General features: G+C 49.4%; 8 protein-coding genes across 8 annotated transcripts; 3 read left to right on the top strand and 5 right to left on the bottom strand.

Moving 5' to 3' along the window:
* Nucleotides 1-35: 35 nt before the first annotated feature.
* BO85DRAFT_446200 (mago nashi family protein) lies at nt 36-1,322 on the top strand. Its single transcript, XM_025659454.1, has 7 exons — nt 36-142; nt 197-234; nt 290-385; nt 447-510; nt 573-660; nt 721-846; nt 909-1,322. Exons 1-7 carry the CDS (start codon nt 105-107, stop codon nt 921-923), a joined length of 465 nt encoding a protein of 154 aa, XP_025518966.1. The 5' UTR covers nt 36-104; the 3' UTR covers nt 924-1,322.
* Nucleotides 1,323-1,429: 107 nt separating this feature from the next.
* On the bottom strand, nt 1,430-1,806 carry BO85DRAFT_185664 (uncharacterized protein). Its single transcript, XM_025654382.1, has one exon. The coding sequence runs from the start codon at nt 1,712-1,714 to the stop codon at nt 1,478-1,480; it is 237 nt and encodes a 78-aa protein (XP_025518965.1). The 5' UTR covers nt 1,715-1,806; the 3' UTR covers nt 1,430-1,477.
* BO85DRAFT_185675 (GID4/VID24 family protein) lies at nt 1,794-3,529 on the top strand. Its single transcript, XM_025654383.1, has 4 exons — nt 1,794-2,338; nt 2,396-2,546; nt 2,604-2,961; nt 3,021-3,529. The coding sequence occupies exons 1-4, from the start codon at nt 1,898-1,900 to the stop codon at nt 3,085-3,087; spliced, it is 1,017 nt and encodes a 338-aa protein (XP_025518964.1). The 5' UTR covers nt 1,794-1,897; the 3' UTR covers nt 3,088-3,529.
* Nucleotides 3,530-4,359: 830 nt separating this feature from the next.
* On the bottom strand, nt 4,360-8,755 carry sskB (putative MAP kinase kinase kinase SskB). Its single transcript, XM_025654384.1, has 2 exons — nt 6,843-8,755; nt 4,360-6,789 (listed from the first exon to the last, which is right to left on the bottom strand). The coding sequence occupies exons 1-2, from the start codon at nt 8,651-8,653 to the stop codon at nt 4,491-4,493; spliced, it is 4,110 nt and encodes a 1,369-aa protein (XP_025518963.1). The 5' UTR covers nt 8,654-8,755; the 3' UTR covers nt 4,360-4,490.
* A 3,401-nt stretch (nt 8,756-12,156) lies between these two features.
* On the top strand, nt 12,157-14,362 carry BO85DRAFT_185634 (ammonium permease MEP2). Its single transcript, XM_025654381.1, has 6 exons — nt 12,157-12,444; nt 12,509-12,573; nt 12,630-12,884; nt 12,945-13,619; nt 13,694-13,925; nt 13,984-14,362. The coding sequence occupies exons 1-6, from the start codon at nt 12,358-12,360 to the stop codon at nt 14,107-14,109; spliced, it is 1,440 nt and encodes a 479-aa protein (XP_025518962.1). The 5' UTR covers nt 12,157-12,357; the 3' UTR covers nt 14,110-14,362.
* Nucleotides 14,363-14,912: 550 nt separating this feature from the next.
* Nucleotides 14,913-17,458, bottom strand: BO85DRAFT_390724 (tubulin beta chain). The gene is made up of 9 exons (XM_025656781.1): nt 17,106-17,458; nt 16,951-16,974; nt 16,838-16,863; nt 16,669-16,710; nt 16,538-16,593; nt 16,018-16,475; nt 15,613-15,947; nt 15,202-15,561; nt 14,913-15,145 (listed from the first exon to the last, which is right to left on the bottom strand). Exons 1-9 carry the CDS (start codon nt 17,115-17,117, stop codon nt 15,112-15,114), a joined length of 1,347 nt encoding a protein of 448 aa, XP_025518961.1. The 5' UTR covers nt 17,118-17,458; the 3' UTR covers nt 14,913-15,111.
* On the bottom strand, nt 17,447-19,741 carry BO85DRAFT_446196 (U2 snRNP complex subunit CUS2). Its single transcript, XM_025659453.1, has 6 exons — nt 19,378-19,741; nt 18,992-19,114; nt 18,496-18,896; nt 18,323-18,431; nt 18,107-18,262; nt 17,447-18,029 (listed from the first exon to the last, which is right to left on the bottom strand). The coding sequence occupies exons 1-6, from the start codon at nt 19,561-19,563 to the stop codon at nt 17,817-17,819; spliced, it is 1,188 nt and encodes a 395-aa protein (XP_025518960.1). The 5' UTR covers nt 19,564-19,741; the 3' UTR covers nt 17,447-17,816.
* A 737-nt stretch (nt 19,742-20,478) lies between these two features.
* On the bottom strand, nt 20,479-21,905 carry BO85DRAFT_364784 (uncharacterized protein; the record flags this gene model as incomplete). Its single annotated transcript, XM_025655713.1, has 3 exons — nt 20,479-20,878; nt 20,939-21,525; nt 21,597-21,905. 3 exons carry the CDS (start codon nt 21,903-21,905, stop codon nt 20,479-20,481), a joined length of 1,296 nt encoding a protein of 431 aa, XP_025518959.1.
* Between the last annotated feature and the right edge of the window lie 316 nt (nt 21,906-22,221).

Below are 22,221 nucleotides of genomic sequence, written 5' to 3'. Positions count from 1 at the left end.
TGCAAACCAGGCAATTCCATCCAGGCACGCGCTACGAAGCGTTCATATCCAGCTTCCCTTTGTCGTGTCAAATCCCAGACGTTGTCGGTTGAGGTTTACGAAAGATGTCAACCCAAAACGAACCATTCTACCTCCGTTACTAGTAAGGATGATCTGTGTGTGGCCCAGGTTTCCTCAGCTGCTGACAGTCCCGCAGCTCAGGTCACTCTGGGCGGTTCGGACATGAGTTTCTAGGTAGGTTCCCCGCGATGGTCTACATTTCGAGCTTCCATATTAACAGCCCCTAAAGAGTTCGACTTCCGTACCCTTGGCGATGGCCGCAGTGCTGCCGTGCGATATGCGAACAACTCCAACTACCGCAATGATTCTCTGATTCGGAAAGAAAGTGAGTGCTAGGAAAGAGACCGTCCGGTTCTACATCGGTCGCTAATGCGCGATCACTACAGTGTGCGTGAGCGCGTCGATGATTCAGGAGGTGAAGCGCATTATCAAGGAAAGTGAGATCATGAAGTGAGTCAAGCAGTGGAGTTCAATGGCGACTGGAGGGGTACAAAGATGCTGATGCGACGCAGGGAGGATGACTCCAAATGGCCCCAGAAGAACAAGGATGGACGTCAGGAACTTGAGATTCGGCTTGGGAATGAGCATATCTCCTTTGAGGTATGTCTAATGCGTTATTGACATAGCTGATAACAGATGGAAACCTGACATCTGATGTAGACTGCGAAAATCGGCTCATTGGTGGATGTGACTGAATCTGCGGACCCGGAAGGCCTGCGAGTGTTCTACTATCTCGTCCAGGACCTGAAGGCCCTCATCTTCTCGCTTATTTCGCTCCATTTCAAGGTAAATACGGCTTCCGCTGTTTCTATTTCCTTTGAGAGTATTGAGTCTAATTTGGTTAATAGATCAAACCTATCTAAATATGATGGTTGTGGGAACATGAAATGAAATGGTTCACTTTCTGGGATGAATAATAGGCGTTTTCTATTTGATTGCAGCCGTGGCGGGTATACTACTAGTGCTACTTTTTCTTCATTTTACCTTTCCTTTTCCATATTTCCCCAAAAATTTGTCTGGCAGTTTTGGGTTGCTTGCAATGAGGCCCGATGGCAAAGCGACTCACCGAAGGCGATGACGCAATGGGAGCTTGCCACTGAGGCCAACGTAGCGGAAGAATTGGAATACCCAACGACGTGTGTGGATGTGGATGAGGATGTGGATGAGTGTATGTGTGTGTGAAGTGTTTGATGTGTAAGAAAAGCGCCGAAAACGGAAATCAAAACAGCGAGGCAGAGAGCCATTGCATAATGGGGAATATTATTGTAGCGGGCCACGTCCGTCGGGACGAGCGTCAGAAAAGAAAAAGCTGCAAGGGAGGCCGTGCCAGACGTGCAAAGGCTGCAAAATGCCAGAAATGCTCGAATAACCGCCCGAGGCGCCGTTTGCCCCATTTGCCTCCCCCGCGCTCGCATGATCAGTCGGTCGATTCCTCTTTGGGCAGTGCCTCGCCCCAGACTGACCACCAAACTAATCGATCCTCTCTTCGTCCATCCTCTCTATTCTTTCCTTTGCCTGCTCCTTCATCCCCGACTTCTCCTCTTTCTCCTCTGCTTTCCTTACTTCTCTCCCTAACCTTTGCTTCTTTCCGCTGTCTGCGCCCTAACTCTCTATTTGCCACCCCGATCCCGCTGTCGTCCTCTCCCGTTCCCATCTTAGTTCGCCCACCCCCCTTCCCCTCCGGTCCAATAAATCACCCCTAATCCTTGAGCTGCCCTTATTGTGCTTGTATCAGGCTTGTTCTGTTCCCGCCTGATCTTGTCTCACTTCTCGCCCTATCGGTGGGAATTTGCAATCTTATCGATTCCGATGTCATTCCTTCCTTAATTAGCCTCCAATGCCGACTCCGAGTGATAACACCCCGCCCTTGAATGCTTCAATCGCAGAAGAAATCTCCGCTCGCTCTACCTGTCCGCCGGAGGTTGATAGAGAGAGTCTACATACAAGAGAAGAAGGGCCGTACCCCTGGGTGTCGGCGTGGGAGAGGAGAAACACCAGCGATGATGCTCCCGACAACACCTTCTCGCCAACCGGTCCATCAAACCATACTGCCTTAACACCATCAGATGGAGCTCCCTTTACTTCTACCGATGCGGACCCCGTAACGGGCGAGCCAGTAGCCAGAGCGCCCACGAAGGGCGTGGGGAGATCGGAAGACGAACCTGCTGCGGGGAGACTGAGCCCTGCTGCGGAGTCATCCTGCTCCTCCGGCCCGGTATCTCCAGTCACCCCTTCATCAGCTACTTCTCTGCTAAGCTATGAATTTTCTAACATCCGCGTATGATGGCCTACTTTATCCCTTCGTTCTCTAGGTCTCCCTTGCTGACTGTAACAGCTTTTACCCAATTATTCGTCGTCTTTTCTGCGACCGGGAAGTAGATTTACTGGTACACAGCAGTCAGACAGCCATGTCTACAGCGTTGATGTAGAGATTAAGCACGTTGATATGCTTGAATCTTATCTTTGTGGATACCTCCGCATACAAGGTCCGTGAGCGCTTACACCAGCCCACCGTATCCAATCCTAACCTTTTTTGGCATCAGGTCTCACCGAGGATCACCCTACTTTAACAACGTTCTTTGAAGGCGAGATCATTGGAACCAAGCACACATTCAAAACTAGAAATGAAGCATGGGGCGCGACCGAAAAGACTGACATGCAACATTGGGGAAGGTTTCCCGCTTGGCGATCGCAGGCGAAACAGGCGAAGAAACCGGATTTCACATTTCGAAATTTTGCCCAGCGTGAGCACCTTTTCATGCGTTGGAAGGAGTACTTCCTCGTTCCCGATCATCGCGTGAGGTCGATCTCCGGAGCTAGCTTCGAAGGCTTCTATTACATCTGCTTTAATCAGGTGGAGGGAACGGTTGCTGGGATTTACTTTCACGCCAAGAGCGAAAAGTATGTTCTGTCTCATCCAAGTGGTATTTGTGGCAAACAAGACTGACTGTTACTGCTAGGTATCAACAACTTGAGCTCAGACATGTCAAAGACTATGGTTGTGCGCCAGCCATGGAGTTCCGTTGATCTTCTTGCGGGCTTGTCCAGTGGTCGGTTCGACCACTGCAAAAGAAATTCACTTATCATCACCTCCTACGGTTTCGCATGCTTCTACAATTAATGGCTATTACAAGGTTACGTTCACTTCTGAGCCTCCCAGCCGCGATGGCTGATCTGTTACGGTTATACTGTCGGAGTTACTATTACCCCGCTCTGTTTTGACTGATGTCTCTTGACGAATTTTCTTCCGACTTGTCTTCTTCTCTCTTCTATCGGCGCAGGCTTGGTTGATACGATATGGTATGGAACGGAACACTATTGGCCAATTATATCCTCGCACTTCTTCATCTCTTTCAATATGACGCAGCGCAGCACACAACACAATGTAACGTCTTCTCCCTGGACAGGGAAGACTACTAGTTGATAAACTAGGCAGCGGTATCGGGACTACTTCACTCCTTGATGTCTGCTTTTTGTTCCCTTGTGAATCAGTTGTTGCTTCTTCTTCTCAATTATGACCGGTTCTTCTTTATATCTGATAGGGTAGCGTTGGTCTCCTTATTTGTCCAAGGGACAACTTTTCTCTTTTCTTGCCTGTCTGAGTGAGGAATATATATTACTATCTATCCATCTATTCAATGATTTACTACTTCACCACTACGTTCCAAGATCGCGCTAAGTCCTTGGCCACTACGCCTGTGTTTGCAGTTAGTTCTAGGTATCACGAGCAGTACCGAGCACAAACACCATGCTGTTTAAATATGGCTACGTAGTAGAAGAGGTTCAACCAGTAGGTACTTAGTAGAAAATCGAAATAAAAATAGTGTGTCAACATGATACTCTGTATCCACGAGAAGAACTTCTTTCCATGTAACATGGACAATGTTCATAACTAAAAGCACTGGATAGGTTATAAACTAACTACCACCTCATAAATACTAGATAAAATAAATACTCTTTCGTTTTCCCGAGCACTAACTACTATCATAATTGGTAACTGAAAAATGTAAAAACTAAGCCCATCCCGAAAACACAGCAGCAGCACACAGCACGTATCGTATAACACATGGCTATATTGATGGAAACCTCCCAAGGTAGAGGGAGTACAAAAGCGGAACAGAAATAAAGAAATTTTAAACATGACAAAACAATAGTTATGACATGACATGATGACGGTGGATGGAATGAATGAATGAATGTAAAGTTTGGCGGCGGGGTATCAAATGCAAATTTTTATGCGTGTATGAATGTAACAGGGCTGAGATAGATGAATTGCGAACAAAGATTTGAAGGTTTGGTGAGAACAGGTGGGATGAGAAGACAATATGGGGACATCGTGTTGGGTTGGTTGGTTGGTTGTTTGAAAGGCTAGACGAAGGACGTAGATATAGATCAAGTAGATCAATACGTTGGAAGGGAGATCAAATTGATCACAGATACGCCGAGTTCTGGCGACTGCCAGAGTGCGAACTACCACCGCTGTTGTCGCTGCCAGGCGTGGCTGGCTCGAGGACGACTTGCTGACGGATGGAGACGATCCATTCGTGCTGGAGGAGTTCCGCTGCAGTGGACCGTTTATTGGGGTCACATTCGAAGCACCGTCGGAGGAAGTCGATACCTAGGTCGCTGAGCTGGTCTCGGGATGGCAATTGCGGCTGGTTGCCCTGGGCAATGTTGTACATGATGGCCCATTCGTTATCCAGAGTGGACCAAGGGCGACGACCCGTGGCCATTTCCAAGATCACACATCCTAATGACCAGATGTCGACGGCTCCTTGGCGGTGGATAAGCTTAGTGGTATCGCCGCGGATTACCTCGGGCGACATGTACATCGGAGTGCCGGTCATCGTTTTCTGGTTCTTGCCCCAATTGTTGTGGGCCAGCTGGGCGTCCTTGGGCACTATAGCGTCCTTGTGACCGGCGCCAGCGAAGGCATCCATAGGGACAACGGTTCTGCCCTGACGAGCGATGATCTTCGCAGCACCGAAATCAACGTATTTGATGATACCATTATGGTCAAGCAGGATATTTTCAGGCTTGATATCGCGATGGATAATGCCAGCCTGGTGCAGGTACGCCAATCCCTCCAGCAACTGAAGAGCATAGACCATAATGACGGTTTCGTCCTCGACACGTCCGTGCTCAAGCAAGCTGGCAAGGGACCCACCAGAACAGTATTCCATGAAGATGTAGACCTTATCGCGGTGGACTTCGATACCGTGGTAGGAGACGATGTTAGGATGATCCAAGACTTCCAATACACCCATCTCATCGCGGATTTGCTGGGCGATTTTAGGGATAAGTTGGGGGTCTTGCAAACGAATCTCCTTGACAGCCATGAGGTAGTTACTGTCAAGGTTAATTCCAGCGTAGACGGACCCAAATGTTCCTCCACCAATGAATTGGCCCTGTTGCCATCGCAAAGTAACGTTTGTAGCCGAGGATGAAAGCACCGTAAGAGACCTGTCTGCTTCGTTTGAGCCCTCTAGAACCCTTCCCAGTGCTTGGCGTTTAGCATCTTCGTCAACGCGTCTTTCCTCGATTTCGGTAAGATGAGCCACGCGCTGCTCCCGAACAAGCTTGGCTGCCTCTTCATCTGTAAGGACCCGCCCTGCGCCCATTCGTCTCGAACCGCCGCGCTCTTCCAAGCGTTGCTTCTCTGCCTGAGCTGCACGAGACGATCGAGCACCCATAATATCAAAGTGAGATATAAGAAGGGACATGCATCCGGCAACCTTCTGCCTCAGACGACTATACTGAGCGTCATCCATAGACAGGAGGTGTCTGCTGGAGGTAATAGCCATTGCGAATTCCAAAGCAGCGACGGCCCACTTGAAGGTCTTTCTGTCAGCAGCATCGCAATCATCACAGATGAACGAAACCCAATCGAGGGACAACTCGACGAGTCTATTGCTGTTCATTGCGCGTCTATTGGGATCAACGTTCGAAGAACGCTTGCCGAACTCGGTAGCAAACGCATAGCATGCTTGGACTAGATCGTGATTTTCCACGTCTTTCTCCTTTAGTTGCTCCCGTATACGGGCAACACTATCCATGATGGTCATTGACAGCTTAAATGAGATCTTCTTGATCTTGTTAAGCTCCACATTGACCCGACCAAGATTAGCACGCTGCTCGATGGCCATATCGAGCTGAATACCAGTGAGATGTGTCAGCTCATGTCTGGCATTAGACAGTCGCTGCTGGGTCCCTTCGACCACAAGTCGCAATTTGCCCAATCGCAAGTCCGTGGGCTGTTCCATGATGCCCAGCTGCATTTCCTTGCCAGCCCAAGCAAGAGGTTTTTCCGGACGAACCACGAGGATATACGGTGCATGCGGTGTATCCTTGCTGGTGTCATCCTCACGAAACGACGTGCCTAGGATAGCTTGGATATCTGCAGGGCGATCCCACAATGCGGGGTGCGCAAAGAGATAGACACCTTTTTGACCCACAGAGACGTTTGATTTGATCATGAAATGATCCGACACAAGCAGCGACTCCAAAAAGTCGTACGCAATGTCAGCCGGCAAATTGTATTCGGTTGCATTTTCGAACAGCTGGCGCAAGAATCGGGAAAATCTGTAAAGCTTCCGTTGCCGGATCCGGGTTGAGTCCAAAACGCTTTTATAACGCTTGTCCATGTCGGCCGGATCCTCGTCATGGCGAGGCTGCAACTCCCGCTCAAAGTGGTGCATTAAGCGTTGGATTGACTTGGCAGTCAGTGCACTAGCTCGGGTTAGCCATACTCATTTACTATATAGTTTGGAAAATGTTCGTACCTGAACTGCTCCGCGACCTCGATATCTCCACCCTCAAGTTGTCGGCCGACCTCGTTGGAAAACTCCCAATCCTGCTCTAGAATTTCCGCTTCTTTAAACGTGTTCTTATTTGCAGTCAGCTTCCAGTTCAGAAGCCGGAAGTAATACTTCATCGCATCCAAGACGACTGCGTCAAAACCTTCATCAATGCAAGGAGGCAGGTCCCAGCCAGGCTCGGGTCTGGCGATATCCAGATAATGCCGTTTGATATCAACCGCCACCTTCATCAGAATCTGGAACTGCGATATCATTTGATCGACTAAGATGGCAGACTGCGAAGCTGGGTCTTTCATATTCTTAGCGTAAGATAGTCGAACCCGGATAATCTCCTGTATGAGACGAGAGGGGAAATTGATCAAAGTGAGGAGTTCTTCGATATAGGGAGGTAAGTGGCGTTTAGCGAAGGAACCCGCATTCTCAATCAATGTATTCTTTGCTTTTTGGATGACTTCTCCGATGCCGTGGAGCATGTTATGTTTCCCTTGGAGGGTTTTGAGGCCATCCTCCTTCATGATGCGATCAAGGAAGGATGTTTCGTCGGAAAGGTCGCTATTGATTGATTTCGTTCTCGATTTGTTGAAATCCAACTCATCGTTTCCAACCCATTTCTGCAGGATAGCCAGCTCGGTGTTGATCAGGATAGTCGTGTTGTGCCACGCTAAAACAGCGTCGCGACTGGAGTGAAACTCCTCCGAAGCCACTCTAGGGTGGGCAGTTTCCAACTCCTTGTGAGTAGAGTAAAGGCTTTCGCATCGTTCTATTTGTGCGACAATATCCTCAACCTGCTTGATGGGTGACTTTCCGATCTCTGTTTCACCTTTGATCTCGAACTTGATGATTTCTTCGATGACGGGGCCAAGGCCAGCCCTCGCTTCTTCAATGAGCTTCCTCTGCAATGCAACACTCCTCCCACAGGTCCTGGCTCTGACACCCAACCATATTGCGTTGTTCTGAGCCGACGATCGTTTCGATTCCGTAGACCCGAGCAACCGCTGCTTCTCTTGCTTCACCACGTCTCCCTTTAACACCGATGAAAGCATAGAATGCCATTCCAGCCTCTCTTGGTTCCGTGGATTCTTGAGTTCCTCGATCGTTGGCTGATTGTCGTCGGTCAGGAAGAGCTGAATGTCCGGATCGTAGGCATCGTCTTCGAAAGGCACCTCGGAGGATGGTGAGGGTTCTTCGAGATCGGAGTCCCCCACCGTCATGCTCATGTTTTGAGCCTCATCGAAATGGCTGTACCAGGCCTGAGGATCGGCGCGAATGCGCTGGACGTACGCCTTCTCCTGAGCTCGATACTGTGCATTGGGGTCGCGTCTAGAAGTTCGTTTCGTTGAGGAACTCCGTTGGCGGTCATTCTGGAAGCTGATATACTGAGGCGGGCGTCGTTGGGGCGCGTAGGTATTGGAGGGCGTTCGAGCGGGGCCGGACGGACGTTGCGGCCGTAATTCACGATCGGTCACCGGATGACCATCCATAGGCGGGGCTTTCTCGAGAGCAGCAGAAGCACCTATACTGGCCCCGCGCGGGCGTGTGGGCGTGCCAGTCGCCCATGATGGCAGGGCAGATGGAATGGATGGCGGAGGGGACGAGGAAATAGTCGTCGCCGGGGTTTGGACCTGGCTGTCGAAATTCTCCGGGAAACTGGAGCTGGTTCTTACAGCATATGGCTGCTGCAGAAGCTCATCGGAGGACCCGGAGCCATCCGAATCATGGTTATTCAAATCAGGATGCTCCATGATCGGAAACCCGCGGTCCTGCTGAGACTCCATGTTGCATGTCCGACGTTTAGGAAGCGGGTTGGAAGGGAAGCCTCAAGCGGATAGATAGGGGGGTGTGGCGGTGCACGTCTGTGCTACTTATCGGTTCCGGACCGGGGCTGATATCGCGCAGGCGTACCAGTTGCATTCAAGGACTTTGAAGTGCGAAGATAAATATAATGAAAAGATATTACAAGCGAGATGACTCCTCTGCCATTCAAAAGTGCAAACCGCAAGCATCTGAGGTTGAAATCCGAGTGGTATGCTCCAGATTGACAGGGCGGAGCTTCAGCCGGAGGTGGATTATTCCTGCCACACCTATACCGCATCGGGAGGCGGTAGGGCCCATTATGCCACAATCACGAGATGAACGGTGCCTCAGGCGGAAGGCACATGCTTTTCTACAAAGTACCAGACAGTGTTCCAGATATCATGAATCATGTGGACATTCTCATACCGGCTTTTGTTAACGGGATATGGTAGCCCTGAATTGGTTTCTACTGTGGCGACTGGCCCCTTGCTTCTCACAAGTACTCATAGGCGAAAGAAAATGACAGATCACACGGCTGGTGCTTGAAGAGGCATTTGAGAGGACTGAGGCATATACACGCCTATCAAAGTTCAAAAAGAAGTAATTTTACGGCCTTGATTGTTACCATCCTACTCGTCTCTCAATCTCCCTCTCTAAGTATGAACTGTCAAGAGTTTCCTGAACTACCAAATGTGTTAGTGGGTGGTTGCCTAGGAGTATTCGTAAAGCTGTAGGCCGCGTTCAGCGCTCCAAATGATATAACCCTCAAAAAGCGACATAAAAGAAGCAAAATGCAACCATCGGCATGCCTCTTAAATTGACCAAGTCGGGAAATCGCAGAAGGTGATCTGAAACTCTACTTCTTATAGTTTAGACGGAGACTTGTCGGGTTAGTATGCGTTCTCCTTTTTGGGCGTCTGTAAATGTCCGCTCAGTGCGACCTCATGCATCTTCTCGAAACTCCCGCTTGGTTTCTTGGATAAAAAGTTGGACGACGATCACAATTGGCATCTTGAAGATCGCCCTGAGGCGTGAATAGTGGCATGCGTCTGATGGTTGATCAGTGGAACCCATTGTCCTGAATTGGGGCTGCGGGTCTCTTGGAGATCCATTTTGGAAATTCCGGGGAAGCTTAAGCAGGTACTGGTGGACAGTAAACTATGGGAACAGTTGATCTGACCGCCTAGTAGAATGTTACTTTGATTATGACATCATGCTAGCAGTATGGAAATATCCAGGTCAGGATGTGGTGTTGTGGTCCAACTCCTTGAGAGGTACTATATTCTATATGGCGATGAGTTGTATCAGTTTTCCACAAGATAATACTACTGGGGTATTCTAGTGGGATAGAGATTGATCACACATAGTACCTGTTATCTACTATTTTGTGCTTGTTCGACATTCTGTTCTGAATTCGACAAGAACAGCGGAGATAGATTGAACGATATGATTATCAAATTCATGTTGATCAAATCCTCAGATGATCTCGCATTGATGATTGATGAAGACTGAAAGAAACCCCCAAAAGGTGCCAAGACCGCTAGTCCGAGCCAGTCGGGATGCCGAATTGCCCTAGCCAATGGGGACTGGTGAGCTTATCTCTACCTACGGGAGACGCAGCTGGAAGGACTGAGTGGTTTTTGGTCAATATCGTAAACTTCCATGAAGAGGTACAGAGGAAATAGCTCCAAGCTGCTGACAGATATAGCGGGCTACTAACTAACTATTGTAGTGTTACTTGGTGCTACCGTTGATCCAGGGATATCGATTGCTGATGTGGCTCCGTGGAGTTGTTGGTTCATCCCAGTCAAGCAGCCCTATGATCCGTGCTGGAAACACGATCGCTTGATCTGGACTTGGCCATCCCATACAAGTTTTATTCTTTCACATTCATTCCGAGATATATTGTGAATTATTGAGGAGATATTCAGATTTCTGTCAACCGTCCATCTTACAAGTATTGCCGTAGGAAGTTACTCAGAAGTCAGCTGGTAACATAGTAGGTATCTCCAGGGAGTACGGAGTAACCTTCCTGCTATGAAGGAACAACGCAGACACCGTCCGACAAGGATGATGAGACGGAGGTCTTGGCTTCATCAAAGCTCTACTCATGGGATATCAATATGGCAACCGACAGTAATGGCCAGGAGTAACAGGAACCCACGGGGTTTGTTTTGAAGAGTGAAATCAGGAGGGCTGATAAGCCATCCCGGCCGACTGCTGATTGGACGGCCGAAGTCTGAAGATAAGCACAGCGAGACCGGCTGGGCTGAAGGAATTCACGACGCGACCATGAATTTACCATGGATTGATTCATACGAACTAGTAACTAAGGGGAGTCACTGACTACCTCGTGGTCCTTGTCAACTGGGGTTGACTCCTCAAACCATGGAAGTTTGAGAACGATGGGTGAAGCCACGAACTCAATCCGCAGCCTTGTCTCTGATAGATAGGGGAGTAAGTTAGTAAGTAGTGAATTGATAGATAACCATTTCAGCTGCGAGTCCGGAGTAGTAAGCTCAGGTAATGCCATTGTTTCTGATTGGCCGATTGAATGCTATCTCCCACCAGTCGCGAGAAGCTGTCCGAGAAATTAACGAAAACTAAAGAGTCCTTCGGAAGTTTCCTGTTCCTTTTTGAGTCTTATCCGCCTTGCATCGAGTCCAATGACGCTGTTACTATCCATTATTTGCCCCCATCTGTCATTGAAATCTTCCATCTCAGGGTCTCTATCGATAGTTGCATAGTAGAAACTAGTAGCAGTAGCAGTAGTAGTAGTACTACTACAGTAGGTATACTAGGTTAGTAAGTCGGTCACATTACCATCTTCAACCCCTATCCATAGTAAGTAGTAGTAGTAGTAGTTAGTAGGGTATGACATGGAGGGAATTTCTCAGCTTCTTGCCTGTCACCAATGCAGCATGGCGCGGTTAGGCTGCTATGCACCCAGCCAGTGTCACCCACACACACGCACACCTTACTTGGCTTTTCCGTCCACGTTCTCGTCTGATTTCCTCCCAGCTAGCAGACATTATTACAGGATGATGGCTGGATCCCGCTGCAGGTCAAGTGGAATATCCCAACGGGAAGCCGCGCATTGGCCCGCCCATCCCATCCATTCATCCTCCCTCCGGAGTCTCCACGCTCTTATCCGCCGCCATGGCTTTCTTCTTGCTGCTTGCTGATATCTATCTATCGGTCGTATTGATTGCGACTAACCATGGCTTAGGGTTGCGCCTAGTGCCCGAATGGGTGGATCCGGCCATGAATCAATGCAAGTGAGACCATGGCGTTTCATTCTGACTGGTATCATCGCCCTGCTCCGACTATTTCCAGTACTATTTATCACTCCTGCATCCCCTCTCCTTCCCCCTGCAGTGGCTTGATTTTGCTTTTTGAATTAGACTCCTCCGTCGTCTTCTATTTCCCTTCCTCCCATAATTCCTTTTTTCCCCTCTCGATCGCTAGTGTCTAGAGCCCCCCCGACTCCTCCCCGACTTGTTTGCCCATCTCTCGCTGCCTTAACCCATTAAAGGCCTTTGGGTCTACACGTCGACCCCATCTCGCGCCCTCTGCATATTCTACAGGGCTCCTGGTCTTAGTGTTCAAGGCTTAGGAGTCACATAGACACTTTCATACACAGTTTTGGGCCTTTCTTTATCAGAAAGCCCCTGTGTAATTCACTATGTCGGAATACCCTGTCGCCTACAATGGCACGGACAATGGAACCGGTGGTAACTCCCTGACAGAAGATCTTAACATCTACTACAGCGTATGTCTTTCTTAGATATGTGATGGAGGCTATGATTGGGCTCACCCCCGCTAACTGACTCTAGTCTGGAGATATTGCTTGGGTTATCACCTCTACGGCTTTGGTGTTGTTGATGATTCCTGGTGTTGGGTATGATTACCACCTGTTCATCTAGCCATTGGGCTCCCTCCAACTGACGACAACAGCTTTTTCTACTCAGGTCTCGCCCGACGCAAATCAGCATTGTCGCTAATATGGCTTTCAATAATGTCTGTCGGGGTGGTATCATTCCAATGGTTCTTCTGGGGATACTCATTGGCCTTTTCTCACACCGCTGGAAAGTACATTGGTGACCTGAACAATTTTGGAATGAAGGGTGTTTTGGCAGCTCCTTCAGTTGGTAGTACCAAGGTTCCGGATCTTCTCTTCGCTGTCTTCCAGGGCATGTTCGCTGCTATTACGTGAGTGTCCCCAAACAACGGAAGCAACTTCCCAAGACTGATGGCTGATAACGGAGATAGGGTTGCCCTTGCTGTTGGTGCAGTCGCGGAACGTGGTCGCATGCTGCCTTGCATGGTCTTTAGCTTCGTTTGGTCCACCATTATCTACGATCCGATCGCCTGTTGGACATGGAACTCGTCCGGCTGGGTATACAAACTGGGAGGACTTGACTTCGCAGGTGGTACCCCCGTCCACATTGCTTCCGGCACGGCTGCACTGGCATACTCCCTGATGCTCGGCAAGCGCCGCGGACATGGCACCCACGAGCTCAACTACCGTCCCCACAACGTCACGCACGTCGTCATTGGTACTGTCTTCCTCTGGGTTGGTTGGTTCGGATTCAACGCCGGCTCTGCCTTGAGCGCCAACTTGCGTGCTGTTATGGCAGCCGTGGTCACGAACTTGGCTGCCTCCGTGGGTGGTGTCACCTGGTGCATCATGGACTACAGACTGGAGAGGAAGTGGTCCACTGTCGGTTTCTGCTCCGGTGTCATTGCAGGTCTCGTGGCCATTACCCCGGGCTCTGGCTTCGTGACACCTTGGGCTGCCTTTATCTTTGGCGTTGTCGGTGCTGCCGCTTGCAACTACGCCACCAAGCTCAAGTACGTGCTTCGTGTGGATGATGCGCTGGATATCTTTGCTGTGCACGCCATTGGAGGTCTCGTTGGCAACCTCTTGACCGGTCTATTTGCTGCGTAAGGCCCTCTGATTCTTAACAAGCAATCTTATACCGTTGAGCACTCAACTAACGCTTGCCCTCGGGTAATAGTGACTACATCGCCCACCTCGATGGTTCCACGGTCATTGACGGAGGCTGGATCAACCACAACTACATCCAGCTCGGCTACCAATTGGCGGACTCCATCTCCGGTATGGCCTACTCGTTCTTCGGAAGCTGCATCATCCTCTTCATCATCAACCTGATCCCCGGTCTGCACCTGCGCATCCCTGAAGAGGAAGAAATCCTTGGTGTGGACGATGCCGAGATTGGTGAATTTGCCGTAAGTGCTTCTCCATTGCATGGAAACAATCGACCTCCTATTTTAACAATAGCTTTAGTACGACTACGTCGAAATCACCCGCGATGTCATTGGCGGCACCAGCCCCGAGAACGGCGACGTGTCTTCCAAACGCACCATGACTCCTCCCAACGGCAACGAGGAGACTGTGGAGACCAAGGCCTGAAGTACATTAGGAGTTATACATCTTCAATCCCTCCTAACTTCGAGTCATGAACGAACACAATAACTTCTACACTTTTATTTGGATTTAATTTTTTTACCCTTGATACCTATTTCGTTTCTGGTCATTATGTCATTCTTTGAAATACCCTTCAGATGTACATATTATTCACCTTTCATTTGTCCTTCCGTCCTTTCTATCAACATACTTTTCTCACATATAACCCAAAATTCATCATATACTTTCTTACCTACAATGTACAATGATGACCTTCGAAAGAGCAAAGACATCGCAATACTACTAGTACTAGCATAATATATTAATCCTAATTTGCCACTTACCTCCCCCTTATCCCTCTCGGCGCGATTCTTCGTTTACGGTTGCCCGTCCCCAAGTTACTGCAGACACACACACACACACACAATAGAACCAACAAAAAAACATACCACACAATACAGTAAATCCCCAGAACCACTCAGCTTGCTTTGTCCACTGATGTACACACTACTCATCCATAGCACATAAAAACCAACGAGGGCTTTACTGGTTCTACCACATTCTCAATTTCAATTATAATCTTAGAGTGCGTGAAGTATAGAGTCAGCAGTGGAAGAAGGAATGCGGGGTTACCACTTTTCTTTATCAATGAACAATGGACAGACAGCGTACATTATCACATGAATGGAATGAGGGATCATGTACAAAGTATGCATACCGATATGGTATGGTACAGTATTTATTCATGGCCTAATTTATTTAATGCCTAACATCTACATTCATCAAGACTAGGAGGTTGTACCAAACTGCTTTTAAAACTATGTGCGATTGGGTTTAATAAGTCCAGGCTTTGAGCCTAAGTAATTAAAAACAGGAAGGGAAATTAAGAGCGCTCAAACAGAAGAATTCACTGACCAAGACCCCGGAAGGCCTTGGTCGAAGAGAATGTAGGCTTATCGGGGTATTACAGAGCAGATCTCAATTCGCGTAACTGTCGACTTGAGACATTTACTCCTCAGCCTCAAGGGGCTCCTCCTCGACGCTGTAGCATTGGTTAGAACCGAAACATAAACATTATATATTCTTCGGTGAACTTACTATTCCTCCTCACCCTCGGAGATCGAGGCGTCCTGGTACTGCTGGTACTCGGAGACCAGGTCGTTCATGTTGCTCTCAGCCTCAGTGAACTCCATCTCGTCCATACCCTCACCAGTGTACCAGTGCAAGAAAGCCTTGCGACGGAACATAGCAGTGAACTGATCACCGACACGCTTGAAGAGCTCCTGGATGGAGGTGGAGTTACCGATGAAGGTAGAGGACATCTTGAGACCACGGGGAGGAATGGAGCACAGGGCGGTCTGGATGTTGTTGGGGATCCACTCGACGAAGTAGGTCTGGTTCTTGCTCTGGATGTTGCGCATCTGGTCCTCAACCTCCTTCATGGAGACACGTCCACGGCTAGATACTTGTTAGCTGGCGTAATGCAATCAATGCAGTAAAAGAACTCACAAGATGGCGGAGCAGGTGAGGTAGCGGCCGTTGCGGAAGTCAGAGGCAGCCATCATGTTCTTGGGGTCGAACATCTGCTGGGTCAACTCGGGAACGGTGACGGCACGGAAGGAGTAGGCGCCGCGGCTGGTCAGAGGAGCAAAGCCAACCATGAAGAAGTGGAGACGAGGGAAGGGAACCATGTTGACAGCCAGCTTGCGGAGGTCGGAGTTGAGCTGACCAGGGAAACGGAGGCAAGTGGTCACACCGGACATGACGGCAGAGACCAGGTGGTTCAGGTCACCGTAGGAGGGGTTAGAGAGCTTGAGGGTGCGCATGCAGATGTCGTAGAGAGCCTGGATTGGTCAATTCGTTAGTTCTCGAGCACCACTCTTGTTTCGATATGTGCTAGGCACAAAAACGTACCTCGTTGTCGATACAGAAGGTCTCGTCGGAGTGCTCAACGAGCTGGTGGACGGAGAGAGTGGCGTTGTAAGGCTCAACAACGGTGTCGGAGACCTTGGGGGAGGGGACAACGGAGAAGGTGGCCATCATACGGTCGGGGAATTCCTCACGGATCTTGGAGATCAGGAGGGTACCCATACCGGCACCGGTACCACCACCGAGGGAGTGGGTGATCTGGAAACCCTGGAGGCAGTCGCAAGCCTCGGCCTCACGGCGGACAACATCGACAACCTGGTCGACCAACTCGGCACCCTCAGTGTAGTGACCCTTGGCCCAGTTGTTACCAGCACCGGACTGGCCGAAGACGAAGTTGTCGGGACGGAAGAGCTGGCCGAAGGGACCGGCACGGACAGCGTCCATGGTACCGGGCTCGAGATCGACGAGGACGGCACGGGGGACATACTTGTTACCGCTAGCCTGCTGAAGTGGTCAGGACATTGATGATATTGTCGTAAAAAAACTCAGGGACGGTGTGATCTAACCTCGTTGAAGTAGACGTTCATGCGCTCCAGCTGGAGGTCGGAGGTGCCATTGTAACTATCCTGCGTGTCAGGAAACCCAATTCTTTCCACATTGTTGACCAATTGAGAGGTGTGAAAAAGTTGCACTTACACACCGGAGCCGTCAAGGCCGTGCTCGCCAGAGATGGTCTGCCTGTTGAGTTGTTAGACGTGTTCTTAACCCGATAGCTATATACCCGATGGATAACATCTGAAATCAAGCCGAGATAGCTTGAGAGATGATGTTATCCATCCCCAATCCAGTGGCAGTGAATACGTACCAGAAAGCAGCACCAATTTGGTTACCCTAACCACCATCATTTGTTGTTTAGTCCACCGAACACCAATCAAGAACCCGGGAGGGCAATCATTCGAAGAACATATTGGCACTTACACACTGGCCGGTTTGGAGGTGAACCTATGAAGCGACGAAGACATGCAGTTAGCACAAGATTGAGTTGGTTGAAGAACCGGTGGGGTCCCGATCAGAAGAGATGCCAACCAACGACGCGTCTCCTGACGGAAGAGGGACGGGAAGGGAAAACATACGATCTCACGCATTGTGCCGGGGATATTGAAGGGGTTAAAGGTATTGAAAAGGGTCGAAGGGGAGTAAGAGACGGCGAGGCCGGAGGAAGTGGATGAACGGGAAGTTGTTGGGAGGAGACTGGGGAAAGACAGTCGACTAAAGGAGGAGAAGGGGGGAGGGAGGAGGGAGGAGAAAACGAGGAATGGGAGGGAAGTTAGTTTGGCCTTAGTGGAGAGTTGGGTAGAAGGAGAGCGGTGAAGGGGGAACGTTGTGCGGGCAATAATAGTAATACCAGTACGGAGTAGGTAAGCAATTCCCAAGCCTAATAAATTCGAAGATCAACAACAAAGCCAAAAAAACGCCAACAAAACACCCGATCTTTTTGGGCAGGTAAATAGGGGCTCTCCCCAAATTCGGTTTGGCGTCGTCACGGGACGACCTTGCGGGCCAGTGACAGTTAACCCCCGTGACTTGGCTTGTCCACACGCGAACCAGACTTGATCATGGCCTGACCGGCCTTACCATGGATTCATGGTCCTTTTCGTGTAAACAAATGGAAAGCATCGTGACAATAACAATAAACCGAACGCTATTATAAGTACATACAAGTCTACAATCCCGCAGGTCGTCTAAAGTGACCAGCCAGCCTGAAAAGCGTTTACGCCCATCCCATCCAGTTCCAGATCCCCCTGATAATGATTACATCCGAGAAAGCATCACCGCCATCACCATCACTTGGCCGTGTTCTCGACCGTATGAGAGCTTTCCAACCACGTGCCAAACTCATCCAATCGCTGCTCCTCCTCTTCATCGGACGCATCCAGTCCTTTCTCCGCCAGATCTTCCAGTGCCGCACGCTTCTCATTGGTCTTCTTAAATTTCTCACTGCCATCTGCAATATAGGCATCGACCCGGGTGCCAGCGAAGAACCGCCCATCCATCATCTAAAAGTAACAGTATCATTAGCACATGTTCTTGTCTTGAGGGTATTTGACCATCGCCATCCCGTAATCAAGCTTACCTTGACACAACTCCTGGCTGCCTCGGGATCGGAAAAGCGAACGCTCACCACTCCCTCGGGTTCCTTATCGTAGAGTACAACGTTGGTCACATCCCCCAGCTTCGAGCACTCCTCCCGAATATCTTCCTTGATATCAAGGATAGCTGCAGGATCCTCCTACGCCAGACGTTAGTATCTTCTTACAGTCACCATTAACTCAGGAAGTATCCTCCGTACCTCCAATTCCTTCAACGTGAACATGTGTTTCAAGATCACGATCTTATCAAAGCGGGAAGTCGTGTCCGGCAAGGCAGACGGATCGTCATCATCCCAATCAGCAAGTTTGCTAGACACCTGTATCAGCAAAGCCGAGCCCAATCATCGCAGGTAAACTGTAGTTGTCCCCATACCTATTCAGCTTCTGTGTCCGGCGCATAATCTTCTTCTTATCCCTCATACTAGTCTTCGTAGGCGCCTCTTGCTGACTCTTGAACGAGAAATCCGCATGCTGCACTCGCATAGGGCCCTGCGGACCGGGTACCCCGATCCTAAAGTTCGAATCATCCAGCATCTGTATCGCGAGGTTGACAGACTCCGGTCGGAAGTACACAACGAGAGCTTCACCCTTGAACTTGCCACTCTCATCAGTGTACATCTTAATGCGCGGTCGGCCGCTATCGATCTCCTCGGCGATAACACCACACTTGGAGAAGACATCACGGATTTCGTCGAACTCAGCATCCAGAGGGATCGAAGTCACATAGACGGCGGTATTGACGCGCTGTTTCTTAGGCTTCTGTTGCCCATTGCCCTACGTGATTACACATATCCTCTTTAGTATAAGGCCCATTTTAATGCCATTGGGGCCAACTCAAGGAAGCATCATCGTAGAACCGTTGGACTAACCTCTTCCGTAGAAGCCTGTTGCTTGCGCTTCTTCCTCAACTGCGCCGCAGTAATTTGTTCCTCCTCATTGACACCCTGGACCTTATATGCTTCTTGCTGTTGTTGTAGCAAGTCTTCATCGACCTGGAGGCAACCCCGGACGGGCGCAAGCGGCGCCAACCAAGCAATCAGTTTCACGAACCAATCAAACAATCCCTGCAATAATAGACATCGTGTATATCGGTCTATTTGCAACAAGAGAGGAAGGTTCCATAACCAGTTGAAACAAAGAGGGGGGCGAGACGGGGAGGGACAAGAAAAGTAGAAACAAAAAAAATGGAAGTAGCAGCAGGTTCAACAGCTACATAACATCACACCACCCAGCTGGAGAAAGAGCGCGCACACACCGTCGGAATCCATCTCTTTAGCACCGTATCATATTCAAATTCCTGTCCGTCCTCCGTTTCCAAGATGAACTTGTTGTCGAGCTTCGAGAACGAGATGCGCGGGTCGCTGTCGAATTCCGAAGGATCCTGGGGGAAGTTGCTTAGCGGAGGAGAACGGCCGTCGTCGTTCGGGGTAGGCGACGCCATTATTGTTGTACACGATAGACGATATAAATGCGACGGCGATCAAATATCGGAGTAGTAACAAAAGAGTTTATTATCTGGGTTAAGAATAGGTTGGCTTGACGATGATGATAGGATTCAATTTGAGCTGACTTTCGGATTTGCGGGGAGAGAGAGATCGCTTTATGTAAGCTGCGACGGCTATTCACGTCATGGAAGGCGCGCTTAGCTTAGGCTGACGATTTTGGCAGTTTTACTTTGCTTAGACTACTTTATCTTAGTAAATACAATGTAGTGAATATTCTGTCTTTCATAGGTGCGTTCGACGCGCTTACGGCCTTAGCGTAATTGTGGGGGGAAAGGAATGTTTTCCCTGTTCATTTTATCTGCATTTGTAGCTTCAATCCAATTGTGAATACGGGGTTTCTCTTATTGAAACAAAGGTGAACGCTCAAGCGCAATGTTATTCACAGCGAAAAAATTCTATCCCACACAGAGGCGCTAATTTAGAATGAACGCGGCAGATCACTTCGCTCAAATAGAGCGTGTTGCGAAGGTTTCGGCTATTAGGATGGCAAATCTCCGAGCTTCAGTGTGGATGGACCACCATTAATGATGACGGTAGCCCAGAGCACCATTAATAAATACAACGACGCGGTCACTACGATACGACGGTACCAGCAAGCACAGGCGAATGAACAACGATTGGCGCAAAACTTCCTAGGACAATGCAAGAACAAGTTGTTGGCATTTGTGGGAGGCTCAGGAGGGTTCAAAGTGCATAAAATATCTTCGATAGTTGCTCGTAGATCATCGGTTGTAGCAAGTTATGCCCCGCTAGGTAGATCCGCAGTTAACAGCGCAATATGCGCTCGATAAAATCGACACAATCACATCCAACGCGCATTCCAATTGAGGGAGGCCAACTCTGCGCAAAGCTCAGTGGAAAGGGCACTGACCCCGTCGTGTGGTTTCCAACTCCTTCATAATGTCCTCCATACCCTGACGGCCCTTACCTTCAAAATACTTCGGGCCTACGTTGAGATTATCATACCCCTTTGGATAATACTTGTCCCCTTCGTCTCCCGGCAAAGGCCGACCAAGCACCCAAGTCAACCAGGCAACCGGACCCCAGCGGTTCCGGAAACTCGGCTCCACATAATAAGGGGCAGCATCCCAGTTGGTCATGTAGATGCGGCCGTCCTTGTTGTAATCATCGGTGTAACTAACATACCGCAGAAAATAAGGGCGGGGTAGCGCGAGATAGCGCAATGCAAACCGACGAGCGGAGAACAGCAACGAGAACAGCTTGGCATCAAAAGCCGGGGGAGGGTCAATCCTGAAAAGAGAATCAATAAGTGGTTTGATCTAGCCCCTGGGAACAGTACACAAGACTTACAGCATGGCTTTACGCAAGCGATCGTCCATCATGAACGAGACAAATCTCATCCCCATGAACTGTAGTGACTGGGGAAGCATGTACAGCAGCACTGCGATGGTCTGTTCGGCCACTTCACGGTTCTTGACATGAGGTACCATGCAACGAACCTCATAGTCGTCGCTCCAAGCCATTATTTCCTCCAGCCAATGAAGACCGTCGCGAAATCCGGTTTTACCTGATGGGAGGGCATCGTAGCTGATATTCAAGCTGTCGCCCAGACTTTTCCAAAAGGTCCCAATAGCACATCTCTCAAGGTCGCTCAGGTCCCGCCATTCATACATTTTCACAAATCTGACAGGCTGAATGGCGAAGAGGCCAAGTGTGTACAACATATCATCTTCCAGGATCTTGCCGGAAGCGCGATAGCTGCTGTGGATCCAGCGGGTGCGTGCAATAGAAGTGCAAGCACGACGAGAGGTTGGCGCATGGCCTACGAACTCCTGAACTAGTGCTACAGTATCAGCGTAGCGTTTCAGGGACGTTTCGGGCTTGGAAAATTGGGCTGTATTTGTGAGCACTGTCGAGATGGTCGGGATGCCGTATGTCTGGTGCAGTAGTTAGTCGGCAGGATAGGAAAACAAAAAAGAATAAGCATAGAGTAGCCGGAGTGTCACACCCTGAAGAGAGCAAACTGGAGTGATTTGAGGTAGAGAAACGGGAACTCCAGCTGAACCAAGCCTTTTTGTATCTCGCAGGCTTCATCATCGGTCATGCGAGAGAAAGACTCTCGCGTCGTATAGGGGTACTTTTGATGCAGCCTCTGTAGGTATCGAAATCGCAGCTGCGAAACCAGGAACGCGTAGGCTGGAAGCAGCAAGCAAACACAAGTGACCAATTGCTGGAATCCCAAACCCGCCACCCGAGGGTCCGTGTTGGGGCAAAACCCCAGGAATTTGCCCGGAGTGAGCTGTGTGCTGTTATCCATTGGTCGCCTAATATGACTGATTTTGCTCAGTGGTCCATGCGTCGATGTACAGCTAGTATATAGATAAACACGATGATGGGCAAAGGGGACTGTAGAAGCATTTTTGAGTCTCTCAAGTCAGTCACAACTGAAATGAATTGATCTGCATCGGGCATTAGTCATAAGTTGTGAGGGGCACAGATGACCGCTGTGAACAGATAAATTCCAGCATACCAAAGATTGAAGATCGACAATGTACAGGAGAGTTAGGCACTTGATCAGTGATGGATAATATGAATAGTATGCTAGAAAGAGTTACTTGACTTATAGGGAGGGT

Source organism: Aspergillus piperis (genome assembly GCF_003184755.1).
Source record: "Aspergillus piperis CBS 112811 unplaced genomic scaffold BO85scaffold_3, whole genome shotgun sequence".
Classification (NCBI taxonomy): domain Eukaryota; kingdom Fungi; phylum Ascomycota; class Eurotiomycetes; order Eurotiales; family Aspergillaceae; genus Aspergillus; species Aspergillus piperis.
The sequence above is the reverse complement of the archived record's forward strand: the minus strand, read 5'-3'. Positions and strand labels throughout refer to the sequence as shown.